This window comes from Pelmatolapia mariae, linkage group LG5, assembly GCF_036321145.2.
Source record: "Pelmatolapia mariae isolate MD_Pm_ZW linkage group LG5, Pm_UMD_F_2, whole genome shotgun sequence".
NCBI lineage: Eukaryota > Metazoa > Chordata > Actinopteri > Cichliformes > Cichlidae > Pelmatolapia > Pelmatolapia mariae.
In genome coordinates, this window is record NC_086231.1 from 22,172,184 (window position 1) to 22,197,579 (window position 25,396).

Here is a 25,396-nt window from a genome sequence, read left to right on the forward strand (position 1 = left end):
CATGTGGGAAAAAGGTGGTGAGCATTATCAGAATTTGAAAGTTCAAATTAGATTCCAGATTTGGTTCAGCTAAGTGCCAGAGTAGATATTTTTTTCTGCTATTCCCTATTATGTTGAACACTTTAATATTTTCCTCTGTTCACCTTTTATTTCTTCTTATAAAGTACTTGTTTTAAATCAAAAATACATATGTAAATATGTGTTCAGTTAAATTGCTGCAGTAAAAGAACTAAAAATTGCACACATGTCACAAGTTTAATGTTGTATGGATACAAGACTTTTAATTACACAACATATTCAGTACATATATGTATATATGTATGTATATATGTATATACAGTCAGGTCCATAAATATTGGGACATCGACACAATTCTAACATTTTTGGCTCTATACACCACCACAATGGATTCCAAATGAAACGAACAAGACATGCTTTAACTGCAGAGTGTCAGCTTTTATTTGAGGGCATTTACATCCAAATCAGGTGAACGGTGTAGGAATTACAACAGTTTGCAAATGTGCCTCCCACTTCTTGAGGGACCAAAAGTAATGGGACAGAATAAGAACCATAAATCAAACATTCATTTTTTAATACTTGGTTGCAAATCCTTTACAGTCAATCACAGCCTTAAGTCTGGAACACATAGACATCACCAGACGCCGGGTTTCATCCCTGGTGATGCTCTGCCAGGCCTCTACTGCAACAGTCTTCAGTTCCTGCTTGTTCTTGGGGCATTTTCCCTTCAGTTTTGTCTTCAGCAAGTGAAATACATGCTCAATCGGATTCAGGTCAGGTGATTGACTTGGCCATTGCAAAACAGTCCACTTCTTTCCCTTCAAAAACTCTTTGGTTGCTTTTGCAGTATGCTTTGGGTCGTTGTCCACCTGCACTGTGAAGCGCCGTCCAATGAGTTTTGAAGCATTTGTCTGAATATGAGCAGATAATATTGCCCGAAACACTTCAGAATTCATTGTGCTGCTTTTGTCAGCAGTCACATCATCAATAAATACAAGAGAACAAGTTCCACTGGCAGCCATACATGCCCACGCCATGACACTTCCACCACAATGCTTCACTGATGAGGTGGTATGCTTAGGATCATGAGCAGTTCCTTTCCTTCTCCATACTCTTCTCTTCCCATCACTCTGGTACAAGTTGATGTTGGTCTTATCTGTCCATAGGATGTTGTTCCAGAACTGCGACGGCTTTTTCAGATGTCGTTTGGCAAACTCTAATCTGGCCTGCCTGTTTTTGGGGCTCACCAAAGGTTTACATCTTGTGGTGAACCCTCTGTATTCACACTGGTGGAGTCTTCTCTTGATTGTTGACTCTGACGCACATACACCTACCTCCTAGAGAGTGTTCTTGATCTGGCCAACTGTTGTGAAGGGTGTTTTCTTCACCAGGGAAAGGATTCTTTGGTCATCCACCACAGTTGTGTCCCGTGGTCTTCCTAGTTTTTTGGTGTTGCTGAGCTCACCAGTGCGTTCCTTCTTTTTGGGAATGTTCTAAACAGTTGTTTTGGCCACGCCTGATGTTTTTGCAATCTCTCTGATGGGTTTGTTTTGTTTTTTCAGCCTAATGATGGCTTGCTTCACTGGTAGTGACAGCTCTTTGGATCTCATCCTGGCAGTTGACAGCAACAGGTTCAAAAAGCAAACAGCACACTTGAAATGAACTCTGGACCTTTTATTTGTTCATTGTAATTGGGGTAATGAGGGAATAACACACACCTGGCCATGGAACAGCTGAGAAGCCAATTGTCCCATTACTTTTGGTCCCTTAAGAAGTGGGAGGCACATATACAAACTGTCATAATTCCTATACTGTTCACCTGATTTGGATGTAAATACCCTCAAATAAAAGCTGACAGTCTGCAGTTACAGCATGTCTTGTTCGTTTCATTTGGAATCCATTGTGGTTGTGTATAGAGCCAAAAATGTTAGAATTGTGTCGATGTCCCAATATTTATGGACCTGACTGTATGTATGTATATATGTATATATATGTATATGCATGTATGTATGTATTTTTTTATATATGTATGTATATATATATATATATATATATATATATATATATACATACATACATATATGTCTTTTATGTGAGAGCAAATTCAGCAGCCATTACAGTTCAGAAATAACTGAGCAAAATATAGATATGTCAGACTGTTTTCATGTTCCTGACCTTTAAACTGGTCCTCGTTTAGTCAGAGGCTGAATTAACCTTCATTAACAAAGAATAGGTGTGTGTGTGTGTGTGTGTGTGTGTGTGTGTGTGTGTGTGTGTGTGTGTGTGTGTGTGTGTGTGTGTGTGTGTGTGCGTGCGTGCGTGTGTGTGAATGTTGCCTGACCCAGACTAATTTGTGAAAGTCCACAGACACCACTGAGCAGAGTAGCGCTCCTTGAACTAGTATTCCTCAGACTCTTGGTGTGTTTGTATTTGCTCAGGAGCGTGCGTGCGTGTGCATATCTTTGTAATGGTGCGTGTTTGTGTGTGTGAGCGTTGTACACAGGGCTGCCTGTGCTGAGGGAGAGAGAGTGAAGCCTATTGATTATTTTAATCCTCCTATTTGTGAGTCTGTGATCCTCTCGGCTCAGCCTTCCACAGGGGGATTGCTAATGGGGCTGAACGCTTCCCTCTTCAACCCTCTCCTCTCCCTGTCCAATTAACTTAACGCTGGAATCTGCAAGGAGGGAGTGCTGGGACTCAGAGGGAGGGAGACACTGCCGAGATACATGCCCAACAACTCCCCCCCCCCCGTGCAGCATTCCCCTTACCTACTGTCCACATTCAGCAAGAACCTCCTCGTTCTGAATAGTATTAGCTCTCACCTTTAATTAAAGATCCATCTCCTTGTTTTTATTCCAGGGAGGTGAGACTCCCTTTCATGTTTCAATGTTTCACTTTCAGTGGGTGGCTTCGGAAAGGGCCAGAAGCAGCAGCAGGTGAAGAAACAAGTCTGATAATGGGAAAGCTCTCTTCAAACAGGTTGCTGTAGCAGCAATTAAGACAAATCTTTGACATTTCAATAGCTATTTGCAACACTAGTACGTTCAGCTCACTCATGAAGAATTTTAGGCATCAAGCTTTTTAATTATAAACCTGAAACAAAGGTATTCACCAGGCATTGTTTGATGTAATTAAATTTTATATGCAGGCTCCTCTGTCTACACTGGATGTTTGTAGGCAGTGCAAAAGCAACCATGTACAAACCACAGCGCATTTTTCTTATTCATATTATTATTGGTCAATAGTTGAGTTTTGTGCTTAGTACAAAACTGTTAGCATGCTAACATGGACGGAAAAACCTTCAAAACATCAACATGTCAGCATTCTAAGCCTGTTTGGATGTTAAAGTTAGCATTCAGGTCAAAGCAACACTTTAAAAAAATCAGAATATTGTAGAAAGAAACATGTCTACGTAAAGAAATACTGCCTGTTAAAGATATGGTAATTTTATTTTTTTTTTACAGAACAGAATAGATCAGAATATCAAATATGTGCCCATTTGGCAACATTGTGTGGCTATGGATGCCTGTGGCTGACATGATCCTGCTTAACCAACTCACTAAATTTGGAATACCTTATTCTTGTGTATGTCTTGTTTTGGGGATTTACTGCCACTAAAATCCTACAAAGAGAAACACGCAGCTAAAAATGTCCACAAATACATGTAGTTTACAGTAAAATCAATGTTTTTGCACACATACAACGTATTGCAATTCCACCTTTACAGTGCTTATTATCCTGACCAATTTGCACATTGCCAGAAATGTAAACTCAGTTAAATTTAATTTTCCACATTTGCACGATGATTTGTAAAGCTCATAAACCCATAATTTATTCACAATAGAACACAGAGAACTTATTAGATGCAGGTTAGAATTGTCTTGCTGAAATATTATAGGCCTTCCCATCCTGGTGGGAGCACATGTTGTTCTAAAACCTATAAATACGTTTCAGCATTTTTGGTGCCATTCCAGTTGTGCCAGCTGCCAATTCAACAGAAAATGATGCATCCCCGTACCATCAAAGATGCAGAATGGTCCCTCTCTTCTTTAGACAAGATCTGTTCTCCATGTTTTCCAAAGAGATTTGTCTGTACACAGACCAGTTCTCCACTTTGTCTCAGTCCAGATCTCAGAGATGATGGTGGTGTTTGAGGATCATGTTGAAGCTTTAATCTGCATTTGTGTATGGCACAGCAAACTGTGTTCACAGAAAATGATTTCTGGAACTGTTCCTCAGCTCGTGCAGTGATTTCTATGCCTGTTTTTAATGCAGTGCTGCCACAGGGCCAGTGATTTCACAGAAATTGCACACAGAGATTTCTACAGATTCTCTGAATTTTTTGACATTATGCAATGTAGATGATATTGAAGAGATATTCAGTCTTCAAACTTTTATGTTTAGGACCATTGTCCTAAAATTGTTCAGCAGTTTGTAGATACCGTTTTGGGTTTTTGTTGCAGATTGATGAACATTTGCCTATTTTTACTTCTGAGAAACTGTGCCACTATAAAATGTTCTTTTTATACCCAATCATGTAACAGATGAACTAATAAGTTTTATTACTCCAATCTAATTAACTTTTTTTAATTACCACCTACTTTTCCAGCCTTTTGCATCCCCCCCCCCCCCCAACTGAGATATCTTACTACTATCAAATTCAAAATGAGCTAATATTTTTCACTGGGCAGATTTGCTAAACAGAGAAAATTAAATAGTGCTCATAGGTGTAGTTAGTTTTACAGGTGATTTTAAAAAGTTGCAAAGCTGTATTTTAAACACAGGTGTAGACAGATTATTATTATTGATGCAAATACCAGTAAGCATTAGGAAACCAGTTTGCTTGTTTTAAAGATTCTCCTCTCTCTATTTTGTGCCTTCAGAAAGGAGCGTACCATTTTTTTTGGAGTTAGGGTTGTATATTTTTAAATATACAATAAATATATATATAGATTTGCTGTTCTTCTTTTTCATATTTATATACAAAAAGTGCAAGACAGTGCAAGAAAGCCTCTGCATATAATGCAGTCAAGCAGACACACACACACACACACACACACACACACACACACGCACACACACACACACACACACACACACACACACACACACACATTGTTGTTCAGCATTTTGAGAGAGCTGTGCATCTCAAGGCAACTGTTGCAATATTATGTGAGCAAATAACTGAACCTGAAAAATGTGTTAGACCTCAGTGCTGCAAAAAAAAAAGGAAAAAATCGTTTTTTTAACATATAAAAAACACCCTGAAAACTTCAAAGACACTTTATCATAACCGTCTGCAACAGCTTCTTCGTTTTCCTGTGGAAAGAAGACAGAATAAAAGCAATAAAGAATAAAGAAAGCACTGGTTCTGCCTGACAGTAAAATCATCCTGAATCTTCTTTTTTTTAATTGTATTTCATGGTCTCAGCTCGCAAAGAACAGTAAGAGCAATGGATCTTTACTGGGAACAGAGGTAGCAGCGCCAGAAAACACACACAGTAGGATGCATCGTGGCGCAGAGGTTAAATGAAGCTACACATGGGGGATGTCTGTGTACAATATACGACATTAAGATGGGGTTTTTTTTTTCAATTTCACCACAAGAATGAAAAGAGTAAGAATAATCCACATCCAAATATCTGGGTATGGTCATGCTACCTCAATAATAACGTCTCCTTCACACGTTTTAAAATGAAGCCCTCTACTTGCACGGCACTAAACTCTAACAAATGTGTTAAAAAGAGTTTTACGTTCAAGGTATATTATTAGAAAATGTTAAAAAATTAAACGTGAAAATTCGGATCCATTGAAATATTACAATTTTTGTGGATGCAGAGTTTCAATTACACCGTGTCATGCTGCTGTCATTGATTCCCACCATACAGAATTAATCTTGGTCTCAGTTTTGTGGCCTTTTATTTACAAGGGTCAGTAACATCCAGTTACACACAAAGATTCGTAGTCACTATTTGCAACATAAACGTGTGCATTTCATTAAGTGAGTATGCACTAACATTGTAAAGACAGCCCCTCTTATAAGTAGTGTGTCTGACTTCTATTTGCATGACGTGGACCATCTTCTTCACTTAGCTTAACAAGGGAAAACCATCTCATGCATAAAAAATAAAAATAAATTGATAGTATAAGGCACAGAGAACCTATAGGTATGGCACATGGCAGTAACATCAAGAGATTTTTCACATGGATACATTCACATTAAAATTAAAAAGAAAAAAGTTTCACATTTTGGGAACTAGACTGGGAAACTGTTTTTCTTGCAATCACACATTTACAACCGCTTCACTCTTGTGATTGGCCTGCTGTGAGGAGGTAGGGAGGCTCTCTCTTTTTTTAAATCCATTGCGCAATTTCAGCAGAGCATTAGCTCAGGCAGGCCATGAAGTCAAGCTCAGCTGCAGTCCTGACACATCAGCTGATCTCGGTGCCGGTCAGCATCAACTGATAGTGTTGTATATGCTGCTTTAGCTTGCTCATCTGCAAGCCGCTTTGCCACCCACCTCTCATCCCGTCATGCATCAGTGTCCTATCTGTTGTTACTGATGCCTGCTCTGTTCTGTATGAGGGTCTTCCTGCTGCTCTCCCTGCTTTACGCTTTCCACATATGTGAGTTGAAGGGTGGAGAGACTGATTTCTCGGCAAAGCCATGCCACACAAAAAACATTTCTGCAGATAGAAAAAACACAATCTTTCGAATTTAGTGGCCATGACTGAAGAAGTGGGTAGAACATTATGGAAGCCTTCCATGTGAGACTCTCTAAAAATAAATAATATCAATTCTAAACCTCCCTATGACAGCCAGCTTTTAACACAATCCATCAATCTCAACATTTAAGGTGGTCAGATAGCATGTCAAACTAACTACTTCAGCTATTCGACTGCATTCCATGATCTTCTTATTGAAAAATCACCATATTTCCCAAACTATCACTATTTAAAGAGGAAAGATTTGTGTGTCGCCCAACAGGTGAGGCTGTAGAAGAAGCCTCAGCTCATTAGCAAGATATGATGAGGTGGTGTCAGGATAAATCTCGAAGCTAAATCTCAGTATTGACATATTGGGTTTGTTAAAGGTCTGTTATCAACATCTCAAAACCCCCCCTCCTCCCTCTTGCAGGAGTCAGAGACTGTGCAAGTCATACCATTAGTAACATGATGCTTTTACACCTCAGCACAAAATAAAGGGCAAGCACAGGCGTGTATGCGGCATCAACACAGACATACAACACACCGGATTATGACCATGAAGTTGGCTCTATTATCAGCTCTGATCAATATATTCATGACTTTTCTTGTTTGACGTCTACGGCCGTATTGAAAATCCATTTCACGGTAAAGGCGAAAGGCCGCAGCCGAATACGCACACTTCGGTTGACAGTCTACATTCAGATATCATTCCAGTCGATTTCAGAGCGGTGGCCGGCACGATCATCCTCTCTCAGAACAACAAGTAAATTTCACTTAATGTGTGGACACTCGCGTGTGTACAGGCAAACGTGTGCATATGAAAAAGATGTATTTAAATTGTGTTTTAGCCATGCTTACACATACTGTACATGGCACATAATAGTGATCACACAAGTGTATTATATTGAGTAAATGTTATCTGGTAATATGTACAATATTATACTCATTTTTACACAAATTCTCTTCAAGCTCTATCTATTAGCCGTGGTCATATTATTACAATGTTTCATTTACTGAAGGGCAGTTAAATGACAAATTACATTATGGCAGTGTTAGATGAAGAAAGGAGATGAAACTTTTTGCTTGATTACAGAGGGGGAGTATAGGAATGTGAGGACATTGTCAGTCAGGGTAGATGAGGAAGCCGGAGAAAGTGCTGTATTTGTTGGTGTTTCCCCCGTGAACTTTGCCCCCGTCCAGCTGCACGCACACTTCATCCCCCACGTCCAGGTGCAGGATAACACTGTTGGAGGCGTAGTCGTAGTTCTGATCTGCGTCTTGAGCGATTGCACTGGCCCTCACCTGCAAAAAAGCACAAGTAAGAAATTGATAGGCGGCCAAGATTGAAAAAAGACCATTAAAGAAGGAAATGCCATGTGGAAAGCAGACGTTTGATGTCACGAGTGTGTTTTGCAGACATGTTGTTGTCTGCGGTGAGGCTGAATCATGTTTTCGTGGGCGACAATGGTCTGCACGCACTCTCAACAAGGCAGGAAACAGCAACTCTTCTTTCATGCTGACACAACCTGCTTTTTTCAGAGAAATTAAAGATTAGTATTAGCTAAAATGTAACTATGCTGCACATCCATTACCTGAACATTTGTGTAAATAAAAAAAATTACTATTAAATATATTTTCTGTTTTTCTAACAGCTTTTATGTATATAATCATAAACCTACTTATAGACACCAAAGGTGATTTTCAATGGCTATTTTTTAATATTTCATCTTCAGTATCCAGTCTCACCTACAAGTTTCTACAAATCTCTCTTTTTAATTGGAGGTCTCCTCTTATAGCCTTCAAACACTAATTATCGCCTGCAGGGGAGACATGTTCACCACTGCCATCTAAATGTTAATTAACTAGTCAGCATGACAGAACTATGGACTTCACACTAGTCAAAAATGTGTTATACAGTCCAGTTATCTAATCCAACATGTTAAGAATGCATTTACTTTTTTTTTTTTTTTTTTACTTTTTTTATATTTAAATTCGTTGTTGACAATAACTGAAATTCCTCTATTTTTTTTACATTTTCCCTTTAACACATTTATCTTTTTCACCACATTATCTCACCTACAACCAGTTTGTTCACTACTGCTGTTTTATTTCCTGTTTCACTCTGTGATCGTGGTGTAATGTAATCAGTGCTGATGCCTTCCTGTCCACTGGGTAGATAAATGAGATGTGCAGTGATCTTTGGCCTCACACTTCCATCTCAGACCACCAGCTTTTTTAGTCGCCATCAATTTTTTATTTTTTTTCCAGAGGATTGTTGCTGTCACACCTGTTCCACCTGTTGCTGAGGACAGTTTGATGGGAGATTAGCAGAAAGGTGTCAAGGAACACATCAGTTCATTTTTTCACACAAACACAGAAAACACAATGAAGGTTCACACATTCTGATCACTGCTATATGTGTTTGCTATTGCTCATCCATGTCAGAATCATTAGCTGCATACAGCTTTCAGTTTTATTTACCTTTTTTTTGTCTTTGCTTTTCATGCATTGACAGTTTGTGTCAGAGGACAGTGCTGCTCTCATCACAAGAAAGGTATCATAGACAAACCACATTGGCTTATTGTGACCTTTCAAGTTGGCGTGGTGAACTTGTCTATTTACAAATCCAGTAGCTATCTCCACTACCCACTAAAACCATTATTTGCTAAAAGCTCAACTCATCAATCCCTAATGCTGTTTGGTACTGCTAAAAAAAAACAAGCAAACAAAAGAAATAACCCAGAGTCATCAGTGATGACAGTCTTGAGAGTTTGCCAAAATATGTATTGCATGAGGCTTAAAGGTGCATGACAGGAGCTGTAACTTTAAATTTTTGTCCCATCTCTCTTACCCCTTATCTTTACCTTAGCCATAATGCAACAGATAGCTGCTTGTCTCTGAGCCTGGTTCTGCTGGAGATTTCTTCCTGTTGGGAGTTTTTCCTTCCCACTGTCACCAAGTGCTTGCTCATAGGGGTCGCTTCATTGTTTGGGTTTTCACTCTGTTATTTTAGGGTGTTTACCTTACTTGATTTGGCACTATAAAAATAAAATATAATTGAATTGAATGCACCGAAAGTAATTATCACTTGGCTTTAAGACACTAACTCAAGGAAACACGATAAAACCATAGTTTCAAGACAAGCGAGATGATGAAAATGTCTGATGTTTTGATGAAAACATTCAAAAGAATAATGTCATCCCTGTTTGGCGTCAGATATGAATAAAAGGCATAGCCAAGGACATTTGAACGTCAGCACACTGCAGCCTCAGAATCACTAAACAATCTTATCAACACTCCTGTAAGACAAAACTCTGCCACCCACTAACTGCTGGTATACAGAGCTAACACATTATCCGGTGTGAAGGCTGCAAACCATGGAGCCTTGCACAATTTAAAAAAGTAAATCTGCTCAGATGAGGCATTATTTACTCTTCTTTCAACATCTGGACAGCTTTGTGATTGGAGAAGGAAATGCAATCCACATGATGCTCGGTCTGTAATGATATGACCAGTCATTTAGGAAGAAGTCATTACATCTAACGATACATGTTTACATGCATACTAATATGCAACCACTTAGCACTGCCCTTATATTACACGATGGCAATGATCCCATACATGTTGCAGAAGGGAGCACAATTACCAGACTTAATGTTGTGTACCTAATTCTCGAAGACCAATCCAGTATCCCAGGATTTAGTTGAGCAGCTTTTCTGGTGACAAAGGAGCGTCTTTATTTATGATGTTGTTAAATGTGCCTGTTATTTCATCCGCTCTCGGTAAAATCTGAGTTGTTTTCGCACTCGGTAAGCAAATCTCCTTATAATAAATTGCACTATCACTGGCTGGGTAACAAACTATTCAAGCAGACAATCCATTTAATAGTGGAAAATAAAGTGCACATGTGCATACATATTAATGAATGCAAATAGGACGCCCTAACTCTATCCTTGTCTCCTCCTGTGGGTCTGACTAAGGATATGGTCCATCATCTCCGCCAGTCATCAAACTCCACTGATGTCTTGTGATCACAAAGACAAATCAAATCAGACTAAACTTCCCCCTTTCTCCTCCTCCATCCAACATTTTTATTTTGCCCCTTTCATCAATTTTATCAAATACATTTCTCTCTGTGGGGTTTTCTTTCACATCAAGAAGGTGAACATTTTTACTCCCCTCCTTAGGACAGAAATGAATCAATATCTTTCCTTTGTTTTAATTCAACTCACATCACTCCATTAATTGTTGTCTCTCCCTCCACACCTCATGCCCCTTCCATCATCCCTCTCTCATTTGCCACCCCATTCCTTTCTCTTCATTCTGGACCCATCTATCCATCTTTTTGTGTCCGCATACTGGAATAAGATGCAGGTCACGCACACACTTTCTCTCCCCTGCCATGGCAGTGTTGGCGGGAGCAGCGTCTAAGTGTGTCCCTGTCCGGTCTAAATCGGATTGATTAACGACGTGCTGCTGTGGCAGGTCTCCTGAGAACCCCTACCCAGCATCCCCAACCCCACTTATATCCTTCCCCCACAACCTCTTACAACATCCCCTACCCCTCCTTACCTCGGGGCAGGCTGTACATAGCTGCTGGCTAGTAATTGGTAGGCAGACAGCTATGGCAGCTCCCCGCCGAATAGGTCCAACTCCTCAATAACTCCATACAATCACAATAAATGGGGGCACAGGATAGGCTAGAGTGGTCAAACGGGCCCACCAAATACTAGCAGGAGGTCAGGATACAATATGGCACATTCACAAGCCACCCTGCCCTCTCTATGCGTCTTGATAACCTCACATCTCCTCCGTTTTTGTTTTGTGAATCTCAGGTGAACAGCTAAGGAAAGAACAAGAACAACGGAAGACATTTTGTTACTTTACAGTGCTAGGCTGGTTTGCTCTGAAGGGACTGAATGTCTCCCCTGAGGAGAACAAGTAGGTTTAGGAGAAATATTATAGTAGAGGGATTGTTACATCTTGTACATCCAACATCTGTCTACATGGTTGAACAGTAAGATTCCCCTGACAGTATACTGTCAGCTGAGGTAGAGGCTGGCAGGCTGCTGTGAGGATTGCTGTATAGTACACCAGTGAGCAGAAAACATTATGACCACTCAAAAATGGAGGGAATAAGGATTGTCTCATAAAAACTGTGCATGTGAAGGTCAGTTTTCTTCAGTTTTTCACCACTGGATTAATGAGTAAAGACTGAAGCACCTTTACCTTGTTGTAGCCGGAGGGCTGATCGGAGAAAATGTAAATGTACCTACATGTTCAAGGAGCAGGGGATGTGCTGGAAAAGGTGCGGCCTGCTCCTGAAGTCTACACCCTGTAGGAGCGTCTAGCTCTCGGAACTGTTTTTAGGGTAGTGACAGACCAATAGCACATTAAGCAGAAGTGGGCGAACTGTTTTGCTGCGTAAAATTACAGCTAAAGTGAGTTTACCTCTGCATGTACATTGACAATATTATCATAAGCAAACCTAAACCATGCTTGAAATAAAATGATGTTTACCTGAATCAGCATTTAAGGGTCACAACAAAAGTTGCAGCAGTGATATTCACACCACCTCATTGAAATGGCCTTTTAAATGAACACCAGCTAATTATATTTGCCAGCCAAAAGGACACACTGTTATTTATGGCTTTTTATGGTTGACTTCTTTATGAGGCACGTAGGTTTACTTAGCCTCTACTCAGACAGTGGAGATGCTGACATTTAATGTGCTATGTTTATGATTAATTCATGGCTCCCTTTCCCCTCCTATATACAGTAAACTAGTGGACACGACGCATCTTTGTACATTTATCTACATATTTACAAGAGTGTGACCTTTTAAATATTATCAATATTAATACGATTGACAGTAGAAGTAATTCATGGATAAGCATAAGCTGCTTCACGAATTATATGTTACATTCATAACAACAAACGAACAAATATATCTGCATGTAAGTTGAACTCTGACATCACATGATGAAATGTGTGACCTATTTTACTCTGTGACTTGTAAAACCTGAACCATGAGATGATTGCAAAATATATATATATTTTTTTAAAAACTGGAGTTTATTGAATGTTTATTCTTCCACATTAAAAAAAGAATTAATTTCTCACTCTCCATATATAAGTTTTAATTTTTAATTTTAGAATTTCTACTTAATTTAAACAAAAATATATATTTGTTTTTGTGTCAGGAACAAAATCTTTCAGGCACTAAAGCTGTATCTGTCCCCAACAGGGAAAACAAAAGATAAAGTTTTGTAATGCCTGTAAAACACCAACTTATTAGACTTACTGGAGACATGAATGGGGTTCAGTAATATACCCCAAAGACACTGGTGAGGAAATGTCGACAAATACAACAGCTCACCAATTAAAGAAAAGCATTTCTTAATGGGTTTTTTTCTTATGTTGCATCATTAAAACATTCAGACAATTCAGAGAAATCTCTGTATGCAAAGAACAAGGTCAAGCGGCACTGCATTAGAAATGCAGGATTATGTAGTGAAAAACTGGGTCTGTGCCATATCATGACATCCACAATAATTTACATAATTTAAAAGAAGTGTGATTTCTCCATATTAATGATATAGCAATGCTATGCATTTATGTTCCCTAGGACAATTAATGAGCATAAACCCAAACATGTCTGACAGCAAGAGTCGCGTGTTAGCATCCAGTGATGATTAAATACCTAAAAACAGAGTTACTAGGAGCTGATCATGTTTTACCCAAAAGTAAACAAATGACTTCATCAAGGATTGTTGGAGTACTTGCTAGTTGTGCTCCATATTACAGGAAAAGCCAGCTGGAAAGTAGCAATGTGATAACGTGGTTGTAAAGAAGAGCTATGAGCAGCTGATTAAAATGCTCAACATAAGATACAACATCCCAGGGGGAAATATATTGTTCAATTTCAATTTATGTGACGATATCGTGCATCTCTTGAAAAGTTTCAAGCTTAAATTACTTTAGTTGGTGTTTTTCACTTCTGTTCTACATTTACTTAAAATTTCCAGGAAAAGCTTTACCTAGGCTACCTTTGTGTGTCACTGCTATTTCACTAATGCCGCTTCTGGCACCTTGTGGCAATAAAGTCACACTTCAAATTAGGTAGTGTGTCATCACCGACTGTAAATCATTGGAAAAGAAAAGTAGGAATAAATCAAATTGATGTGAATTTAAAAACTGAACATTGAAAATGTGAAATTCTAAACAGGAGAAGGATCACCCAGGTCGTTATAGTTTAAAAGCCAGCATCAGTGATGGTATTGGGGTGCATTAATCCACACGGAACAGGTAATTTTTGCATCTTTCGAACAACTTATGCTGCAGATGATGTTTTTTCCTGGCTTTTTTAATCATGCAATGCCAAACCACACGCATGTATTCCCAATATAACAACTAAGTATGAAGAAAACACTTACTCTAACCCACTGGTCTCCATACAGTCCATAGCCACATGCTTATATTGCCCTGTCCAAGCTTTGTAGATATGTGCTGCATTAATTGAATTGTTAATTTCCCTCCTAATTATCTGAATATTGAATTTTTATTCCACCACTAAAAGGGCTTTATTTTTCCCCCATTGGGCCATACTAAGATCGTATTGTGTTGTGACACTGAAACCGGCACAGATGAGTCTGCAGGTTCAGCTGTCAGTAACAATCACAGTGAAACCTTGTTTTCCTAAAGTGGGCAGGAGGCACTGGGGCTTTGGGAGTGAAAACAAGAAGGAAAGGCAGATCAGGATTATTGTCAACAGCGGCGGAGATTGATAGCGACAAGGGAGTGAATTTCTGTCTGTTGGCCCAACGCTGTTCTGACGTGATCTGCTGCTGTTGGGAAGAAGGAAGACCCAAGGGACAATAGAGAAGATTACACTGCCTACACTTTTCATTGGGGCAACATTAAATGTGGAAAGAGAGGCAGAGAGCGGTGGTAGGAGGAGAGAGAGTGAGGAAGCTGACAGCATGGAAATAATTCACCGACAGTCCTAAATGCTCAATAAAATCTGCATTTTCAGCTGTGTGCCACTCATTCATGTGACATTTTTTTAAGGGCTGACACATGTATTTCACATTTATTTAGCCATAACGTATTCACCATTTTTATAGAGGCGTTCATAAAATGTCTGAGAAAATTGATGTAAGGAGGGCATGGGGCAAGGAGAAGAGAAGTGTGCGTAATGAAAAGGTGGGTGTGAGAGCAGAAATTTGGATTAGGTCGCACAGACGAGTAAGCAGCTGCGTGCACTTTAGTAGTCCGAGCACAGGATGCGAGTAAAGGAAGCCAAAGTTGAGGGAGGCCTTGAGTGATGGAGAGGGAGGATGTTGGATAACAAACTGATCAAGCATGCCTGTTTTAGAGGAGAAGGGGGGCTATAAATGAGGTTTGGGAGGTGTGCTGTCCATGTAGTGTGTTATTTTTTTCTCAGTTTTGTTTTGTTTCGCAGTGGTGCCTTGATCCTTTGGTAATAAAACTGACAGGATTCATTCACTGTGATGTACAGACCTCTCAGAGCGGAGCGAGCGATTGAGACGGGGTCTCTTAAACTTACCTGAGGGACCTCTAAAGGTGAACAGGGAGAGAGAAGAAGGGCAATTGAATTGGCCTTTTTTTTCATAAAAGCGTCTGTTTTCTCTCAACCTCCACCCATGTGTACCAGCCTGAGGTTTCTTGTTTCTATTATGCAGGTCGACGCGTAACCCCTCTCCTGCACTGCAGACTCAGACACTAATTGGCATACAAAATGCTAATATTTCGCCATGACACTCAGGACCCAAGGTGTCAAGATGTTGATTAGAAAGTCTCTAATTGGCTCTAGACTGAAACCTTTGACAGTAGAGGGGATAGCTTAATTGGATATAAATGTGTTCTCTTGATGGTCTACCTGAAGCACATCAGCTCCCTCAGCTCTGGCATTATTTAATGCCAGAGCTGAGGGAGCTGATGTTTTTTCTGTTTTTAAAACCAGTGTTTACTATCTTGCATTAACTGAAAAAAAAAAAACTCTCTTATACTCAGAAATAGAAAACAACTAAACACTAATTCACCATGCAAACCCTGGATCACAGATTAGCCCATTCTGATAATTCTGCTCTAACCTCTAAAAATGATAATAACCCAGGGACATTTCAGAATTGTTCCTGTTAGTTATGAAAGCAGAAACACTGTAGCACACTGCTGCTTATGAAAGAGACAAAATACAGTTTCCTTGATGAGGAGGAATAATGATATAATGGGAAGGCAAAAGGAAACCACAACAAAGGCACGGCCAAACACAGTAACAACCAGCCAAGTCCTTTTAGTCTTTGGAATATAATGGCCTCGGCCATTACAACAAGAAACATATAGTTAAATAATGGCCGTGCACATGGACAAGTGCATAAATACATAGAAGAAAAGACAAGAAGAAGAGAAAAAAAAGCAAGAAAAGCTGCAGGGTATATAGGACAAATTCTTTAAGTTTGCTCTACAAGGAATCTGTCTGAAAAGATGGACTTTCATCCTTTATCGCAAAATGTTCCCCATTAAAATGTCGGGCCGTTGTGACACTAATGCAATTCAAAACACAGGAGAAAATGTTTATTAATGATTCTATCAAGACATGCACAACTGTTGGAGGAGGAAGAAAACAGCATGCCAGTGTGCCAAAATAAAATAAAATTAAAAGTGCTTAATGAAGTCCTACATGAGCCTCATATTGACACCTTGTCTGGCTTACTGTAATTAGCAGCTTCCTCTTCTCACAGCAGCCACATCACACCTACCTACTGGAGGCGAGTTCATCTTTCTCCTAATTGAGTCCAAGTTTGTCATAATCATGACTTTTAACTGTATTATTTAATTAACAAGTTAGCTCACAGACCTCATTATAGACACACTTTAGCTGGGCGTTTCAAGAAGATTTAAAAAAATAATAATTAAAAAAAGTATTGGGGGCGTGGGATGTTTATGAGAATCAAAATGAAAAGCATTTGAAAAAATATCTTTGGTGCTTTACGCTTAAGGACAAGCCTAGCTTTTATTTATTTATTTTTTAAATCAAGACCTTTCTTTAAAAGCTTGAAACTGAAATGAAACTTTAATCTTTTAATCCAAAGGTTAGGGACAACTTTTAATCAGTTTCTCAGCCTTACACTTCAGCTTTATAAGGGTCCAGTTTGTCCACCAGCCTCATAGATGCAACCAGTGGCACTACCAAAGCGAGGTTGTCTGAGAAAGTGAAACGCAACAACTACACAGATGCAATCAGAACCACAGACTGACCAACTGACCAACCCTGATTCCACCATACTGGACCAGCTATAAATATTCATACTCCCACTCCATGCTCATCACTGAAAGGGCAAAGAACATATTGGTGGTGAATTATATATCCATTGAAAAGGTCATCTACCTCAACACCAATCTCTTGATGAGTTATGGGACGCAGCGAGGGAAGAAGATTCTTTGCACTGAGTGCTTAATCTCTGCAAACGTGGCGTAAGCTTATCAGCTACATAATTCATTAGCCATTGTTTGAGATGAAGAACCGGTCTGATATTTTTTTGTCATATACTGTCTGGCTGACTGCATTGCTTTGTGGTTAGTCTTCAGCTCATGTCTTAATTTAGAGAACCTCTGTCCATTCTCCTGTGAATATCCATCCATCTCTGTCTCCCTGTCAGCCCGCTCGTCTGTGTTCTGTCTTGCTCTGCAGTGATCTCTCCCCAGGATGTGTCTTGTGCTCTGCTCCCTTTGACAAGAAGTGGATCAACACTGTGCCCGTCAGTCTGACGATTGTCGTAGGCCCATGCGCGCACACATACACATACGCACGCACACAAGTCACCTCATGCTGTGAAATATGTTAAAGGCAGACTTTAAAGGAAATGCATTTTTTTCCCCTTCAGTACAGCAAGGATGCAGTTGGACCCAGCTGCCAGTGAGATCAGATTTTATCTGTTTTTTTAAAGTGTTCAATTAGCACAGAGTAAAAACAAAAATCTGCAAAACATCTGAATAAAATGTATAAATGTCTACTTTAACCAAATGTATTGTGTGATGCTCTGTAAACAATGACTAGAGACAAATTGCAAGTGCAGAGTGTCTATAGGACGCCTGATGCTAATGACGTTATAGCTTCATTATAGCTGAAGTTATGGGGTTATAGCTGAAGCACACTTTAATAAAAATGGATAAGTATATTCATCAGTGATACATGGCCTTACCCACAAATGGGTTTTGATGGGCTTTAAAAACAGAGCCGAGCAAAGTAAAAACACTTCAGTCACTTTTTCTACTTATTACTCAGTAATAATGCTGGTTTAAAGAAAGTAGCCTCTGGAAAGTAAAGCTTAAATAAAAAGCCTCAACCTTATGTTCTTTTTAACTGACAAGGGGGGACAGATTTTCAGGCTAAAAAACATGTCAGGCTGTATAGAAGTCAATACACTACTGTTTATTTGAATTATAACCTCAGTAAACACTTTCTTAATGAGTTTATGATCAACGATCATCTCATCTCTAGTTTTAGGTCTTTTTAACTATAGCATGAAAATACTGGTTCCATTTAGAGAACAACATGTGACAAACCAGTGTATGATTTATGAATTGGACACCTTGTAGTGTAGTACAAGTCGCTACCGTGTGGATGTGCAATGTCTGTTAGTTTCTCAGCCCGAGCTACGCCTCGCGCCTCACTTTTTACTTCAAGTACCTCCATCTTTTACTTACACTCTGATTAGGTAATGAGTCAGTTCAGTGGATTGAATGGATTCAAAGGTCTGGATCCAGTTCAAGTTTAACTAAAGATTTGGTTAATAAGCACATGAGCTGCTAGTAACTGATTATTAAACCATTCTTGTTCAGTAACAGGAATTAAGTTCAACATTACACAAAGCATCTTCAGCATCCTCGAACTTTGTCTCCATCCCTCGTCCCCTCCCTCTGATGTACTTATTTCTACTCCTTCCATCGTGGTCACTCCCATTGAAAATCTTAGGATCCTCAGCTCTGCCACTTCCAGATGGCCTCCTGTCAGTTGCACATTCTCGAAACCATACATCAAAGCACATCTCATTACCATTTTCTAAATCTCCTCTTTCACTCTTGCTGCCATCCTTCAGTCACAAATTAGCCCTGACACTCATCTCCGAGCATCTCCACCCTGGCTGCACTCTCTTCCTCACCTCTCCTATGCACTGTACATTGCTTTGGATGGTTGACCATAGGTACTTAGACTCATCTTCCCCTTACTATCTCTACTCCATGGTTCAGCTTTCCACCTGTCTTCTGCTCATTCACACACATATTCTTTCTTTCTTCTACTGACTTTCATTTCTCTTCTCTACAGAGCGTACCTCCACCTCTCTATGATCTCTTCCAGATCACAAGAATCACAAGATCACAATGTCATCTGCAAACATCGTTATTCACGAAGATTCCTGTCTGACCTCATCTGCTAATCTATCTATCTATCTATCTATCTATCTATCTATCTATCTATCTATCTATCTATCTATCTATCTATCTATCTATCTATCTATCTATCTATCTATCTATCTATCTATCTATCTATCTATCTATCTGTCTAGCAGTAAACACCCTTTGTTGGTCATGCTTCCATTCAGTGTATGAAAGAGCGTCTGTATTTGATCTAATAGTGTCCTTGTTTATTTTCTTGCCATATTTTGCTTATTTTACCCTGAATTGGCTTTAAATGCTGTTCTTTTAGTTTTCATTGTTTTTTAAAAGCACTTAGCCAACAGAAAACTGTTGAAAATCACCCATTTGGCTGAAACTGGCCTGACCTTGAAATGTGCTCTTAAGATTTGTAGTTTTGGGTAGGGTAATTTGTGATATGAAAATCTGTGTTTCATGTCACCGTACAGGAAAGAGATTGGTATCTATCTTTTCATCTAAAACAAACAAGGATATTGCTTCTTTTTTGTGAATATTTTAATTGATCATTTATTTCTCATATAATAATACTGATGTCTTATAAGAAACAGAATCAAATCTTCCTTGAAGAACAACAAATTCACAATAATGACCAATAATAACAATAGTTGTAGTGTAGTGTAGTGTAGTGTAGTAGTTGTAGTGTCTTGGCTATCTCTCAAGAGAGAATTTCTGTATTAAAGTTTTCTCATTGACCTAGCAGCTTAACCAAGGTTCATGAGCACCTGTCTATTCGCAGAAGAAGGGGGAAAAAAGGAAGGCGGGTGCAATGAAAAGGGCAAGATCAGCACTGAATTGGGTTAAATAATTTAGTTGTTGGAAAAGATAATTAATGGGGAAGGAGTCAATAGCTAGTGTGGACAGGAAAAGTGCAAGGTGCACGTGTGTATGTGTGTGTATGTGCGCGAGCACATGACTAAAGGAGGGGCACAGGTGAAGGGGAGAAGATCTCATCTAAAAGCTATGAAAGATTTAATAGCAGGAAAAGACAGGAATGACAATGTCTGTGAAGGCACGCTGCAACAAACCAGGTCCCCCCCAATTATATCTGGCATTAAGCTGTCTGTCCTTTTTACTCTGCACCTTAGGCACATGCTGTCAAATCAATAATACTGGGAAAAGCTTTCTTTATGGACTCGATCAGTCACATAATGTATATTCAATATACTACATGTCTGGAAGCAGCATGAAACAGACTAAACAGGTCTGAATTTGAAAGTAATGGTTATCTCAAATGTACATTTACACAGCATCAGGAAGTAAGATAAGATAAGACATTAATTTTAACTTACTGTTTTTATTATATGGGTAGACTATGTCGTTTTGGTAGAAAGTATGATAACTGGTTAGCAATATCAGTCGTTATGCAAGCCAATGAACCAAATATTGTTTTTCCAACATTTCAACTTTAAAGATTAGGTGCTTTTTTTCCTGCAAACAATCATTTGGAAGATATACTATGCTGTTTGCATCAATCTTTCACAGGCTGTGATGATCAGTTTGTCACAATAAAATATAAAATGTAGGCATAATCAAACTCGCTGTGGCACTAATTTATAACTATTATCTGTCCTCAGATCTGCAACACACACTGCAATAGAAAATCAGGGGATGCTACATATTTCATTCAAAATCAGTAAGAAAAAGAGAATGTTAGGCTACAACAAACACATTTCCAGTAAAAAAAACTTTTTTGTGCGCCAATTTTTAATTTCTTGAACAACTTTACACTACATCTCAGAGCTTTGTGACACAACCCACTAACCAAAAAAGAAACTGACATTGGGGAACATGGGCAACTTGTAAATATAGCTTTAGTCCACCACTGCAGCAACCCTGGGTTTGTTTCCTTGTAGCATCCTCCGTGATGTTGCTGCTGCTAAATTTCGGCCAATAGTGGAAAAGCTAGCAAGGTCAGATGTGTTTTCTTGCTGCTGGACAAGTGACTCCCAGTGGTTGACCTGGGGGTAGCTTCAGGTCATAAAAAAGCAACAGCAATCTGCCGCAATCCAAGCACTTACAGTAGACTGGGCAAGGTCCGCTGACGAGGCCTACATTGCTGTTGGTGCTTCAGTATTGATGAAAACTAGAAATCAATGCCCTAATAGTTAAGACACGTACAGTAACACACATAACTCGTATGTGCAATGTTTGATTGAAGTGGGGGGTAAGAATAAGATTTAACCCTTATGTTAAATCTGCATCTGTCTGTTTCCAAAGTGGCGATTCTCACATTAAAAACTAGCCCGTGTTCTTCTGGTAAATCCTTCTTAGCCTGCTTATTTAGATGTAGATTTAATAAAGCGTACCAATGAACAGCAGCCCAGCACAGTGATGCTCTGCTCAGTAGCATATTGTTGTCAGTTCATGTACCGTATAATCTGTGCGGACAAACTGTGTTACCATTAAACCTTTGCAACAATGCAAAGCATGCGTTTTTCCCCCTTCTTCTTCTTCTTCTCTAGTAATCCCCAGGACATCACTCTTCTGTTCTGTAGCACACATGTCAGAATCAGAGCGCCTCAACAGAGCGAGGGCTTAGTACTTCAAGCTTGTCACTGCTCTCCAGATGGAAGCATTCAAGGCTTTTTCCAGGCATTTCGTACTTGTTTATTTATTAGTGTTAAAGTCAGAGTTTCTCAGAGGACAGTAGCCAGCTGTTGCATTTTGGCTTTGCTCCACCGAGACGCAGAGGATTGTTATCCTCTTGATCGCTTGGCTGTCATTCTCTCTCCCTCTCTTTCTCTCTTTTTCCACATGCAAGTTGTGCAAATAACTACAGTTTCGGCTTTTCTTGTAAACCATTTCTTACTCCCACCTCCTTTCTTCTTCTTTTTTGCGTCCTTCAAGTCTCTTACATTTTTAGTGTATTTCAGTTTAATTATCTCTCTCTATATTTGATTTGTCTAAAACTTCACTATGATTTTCTCAGTGGAGTAGTGTTTGGAATTCACTTTTGGGGGATTTCTTTTTAACCATGCTCAAATTCTGAGTGGCAGTCACCACCTGCATAGCACAATGAAGTCCACTTCAATAGTAAATAACACAGCATCTTCCTGCATTTAAACTATATGACAAAATGTTTCTGACGTTAGTGAATTGCATCTATTACCTGAAGTTCTGATCTAAACATGTTATTTAGTTATATACTTTTATATTTACTGCTCTTGTATTTGAACTCACTGATGCAAAAGATTCTTACTAATGTTTGTGTGTTTGTTTGATTGCAAGGGGAGGTCAGTCCAGTTCAGAAACACTGCAGCACAAACCCACCTAAACTCGCACTCACCTGTCCATTCTTCTTCAGGTCTGCCCACATGCTCGTCCCATCACCTCCTCTCATCAGGACATGGTAGGTGAAGTAGTAGATACCTGGCAGAGGGCAGGTGAACTTGCCGGTACTCGGCTCATAGTAGTTCCCTACATTGGTCACCACATCGTCAAATTTGAGTATTTCACTCCCTTCGTGTTGCTTCCGGAGGCCGGCGTAGAAGGCAATTTTGGGGCTGTAGAAGGAAGGGCCGTAACCACCAGGTCCAGGCCCTGGTGGGCCAGGTGGGCCGGGCTTACCGGGCTCTCCAGGGGGGCCTTTAGGACCTGGAGGACCAGGAAGTCCAGGGCTTCCTCTGAACCCCTGTTTGCCCCTGCGGTTTGAGAAGTCTGGGGGCTGAGGGGAGACGGCTGTCAGCTCTCCCTGTGGGGGGGTGAAAGTGTCACACACCATCTTGCAGCTACCCAGCATCTCATAGTGCGTGCCTCCTCCTCCGGACCCTCCCCCCTTGGTGGTGTGGACCAATAGGGGAATGGCTACCAGCAGGACCAGAACCATGGCCACGCCGACTCCAGCCCCAATGACACGTTTCTTTCGGCTGAGCCGTGAGGCTGCCAGTGTGAGGAAGTCCTCCTCCCCTTTAGCTGGAATGGTTGTGCCGGCCAGGCTGAACTCTGGGTAGAAAGCAACCACTGAATTGAGAAGGTGGAGCAGGGAAATATGTGATTGTGCGGGATGCACAAAAGAAAATGGGGTGCTATTCAAGGACTGGGAAAGACTGACGCATCACACAGGAGGAGAAAAAAAATCAAAAGTCAGGGGGAGACTGGAATCTAGGGTTTTCCATTACTTGGCTTTCAGTACACGTGTATCCTTTTTAATTTTCACTTTCCCCTAGATCATTATGTCTTCAGGATTTCATCTTTAAAGGTATACATCATATAACACAACTATTCTAAATTACTTCGTTCAAAATGAGTAAAACCGCTGAGATGCTGGATTTTAGGCAAGCTGCTTTTTATACGAATCCACTTCTGTGGTTGTAGAAGCTCCAGTGAAAATCCTTCAGTTGCTCAGGCAGAGAGCTGTCAGGTGGGGTCTACAGTATTCCCACTGGAGTTCATCTCACCCACCACATACAGGGAAGGGCGCTTTACTTGTCTGTCCAGGAATGAAAAGAGAAGAACAAGGAAACTGCTAAATCTCTGGTCTTTTTTTCTATCTCCCTTACTGCTGGTGCTCCATTATATTTATCGTAAAAACCCATTCCTCTACTCAAACAACAGATTTGTTACAGCTCATAAGAAGAGCAAAGAATGTAAGTTTTTTAGAGGTAAAGGTAAAGCAAAAAAAAATTTATCACAGAAAATCAGCGAATCCCTTGCACTCTAAAAGAAAAAGAACACACACATATAGCCTAATCATAACAGGACTAAGAAAATGTGATCTCCTTATAACACATATTTATAATTTAAATGCTAAATATGGAAGGCATTTGAGAAACATTTCATATTGCAGTAATTTCATATTTAAAGGTGTACTTGACAATTATAAATAATTGGAACAAGTGTGACCCACACAGGTGGATTGTTTTTGTATTAATCACGTTCAGGTCCTCAAAATTAATGATAAAACATTTTGTATTATTCATAAAAGCAAACAAGTTAACACTAGTTTAACACAACAGACACAAAAGCTACATGCTGATATTATTCCAGGCCTATTGCATTGTTCACAAGCTCTCTGCTCACCTAACAGCATAAATGCATTAATTATTTTAGTATTTTCATTTAAATTAAAATTGAAGTGACCAAGCTTCAATATGGCCAGGGTGGGTAAAAAGGATTCCGAAAGTTTTTTACAAACTAGTGCAAAAATAAAAGTACACTGCAATAATCAGCTCACCCAGATGTCTTCTTTCTTTGCTCCTTTTTTTTTTAAACCCCGGTCTTCAGTGGGTTTTCATCCCACGGGTTCAGACAGAAACGCCGCAGGAAAGCTGGTCCAGGACCCGAGCGAAAGACTGAGGCGCGTTTACTGGCGCTTCGGCTGAAGTTGCGCTGCGGTCCAAACTCTGCTCGGCGGAAACAGAGTCATAGTAATACTACCAACTTACAGCATGTCATCCTGGAGTCCTGCGTGCTGGCGGAACCACACCGTCCGCCCAAAAAGAAAAAAACATTTAATTAAAAAAGGAAAAAAAAAGAAAAGAAAAGAAAAACGCTCAAGGCAGCGGGAGCAGTAGAAGCGATGCTGAAGTGGTGGATCGCACCTTCAAAGAGAAAACTACATATTCTGACCGCTTACTTTTGCAGACTTTCGCCGTGAATTAATCCGGCGCACGGCGACTTTATTTGCAGAGCAACAGTTCACTCACTTGTTGTTTTTTCCCATATCCTGCTTCTCTCTCTCTTCAGCATCTGCCCGCTACTGCGTCCCCCCCATCCTCCCTCCTTAACACCTCCAGCCACACACACCCAGCATCGTCCTATCCAGCATGTGACCTTTTCACAAATCAAATGACTACATCTGTTTAACGGTTTAATCAAAGGTTTCCCGTTCAAATATTACAATTTATTTATCAGACTATCCATTTTCTTTTTTTTTAAAGGACTATAACGATATTTGTAGTGCTGCTGATGAATCTTGGTAGATTTAAAGTGTATTTGTTGGATATTCTGTGATAGTCTTTCTTTTTTCTGCCTGACTGTAACCTTACAGATTTTCAGGTGGTGTTAAGAGGTATAGACACTTGTGGAGTTGTGTTTACGGAGAACAGCAGGTGTGAAAAGACTAAAGTCTAAGTACAAAAACGTGGGCTACAGATGTGAGACTGAAACACATCAGGCAGGCAGGCGAAGTGAAAAGATAAAATGAAAGGAGGAGAGTGGTGTTCTCGGGGTCTGTTGTCAATGTCTGTGTTTTTGTAGCTTTCAGACCTTG

General features: G+C 39.8%; 1 protein-coding gene across 1 annotated transcript; it reads right to left on the minus strand.

The window, feature by feature from the left end:
• Positions 1-5,397: 5,397 nt before the first annotated feature.
• Positions 5,398-23,119, minus strand: c1ql4b (complement component 1, q subcomponent-like 4b). Its single transcript, XM_063474218.2, has 2 exons — positions 22,472-23,119; positions 5,398-8,028 (listed from the first exon to the last, which is right to left on the minus strand). Exons 1-2 carry the CDS (start codon positions 23,009-23,011, stop codon positions 7,849-7,851), a joined length of 720 nt encoding a protein of 239 aa, XP_063330288.1. The 5' UTR covers positions 23,012-23,119; the 3' UTR covers positions 5,398-7,848.
• Between the last annotated feature and the right edge of the window lie 2,277 nt (positions 23,120-25,396).

What these genes read in the sequence shown, in the direction of transcription:
- c1ql4b (XM_063474218.2), bottom strand. Translation starts at nt 23,011, where the DNA reads ATGGTTCTGGTCCTGCTGGTAGCCATTCCCCTATTGGTCCACACCACC. An exon ending in ACCTGAAGAAGAATGGACAG is followed by an intron (nt 8,029 to 22,471) that starts GTGAGTGCGAGT and finishes GCTTTTTTGCAG; the next exon opens with GTGAGGGCCAGTGCAATCGC.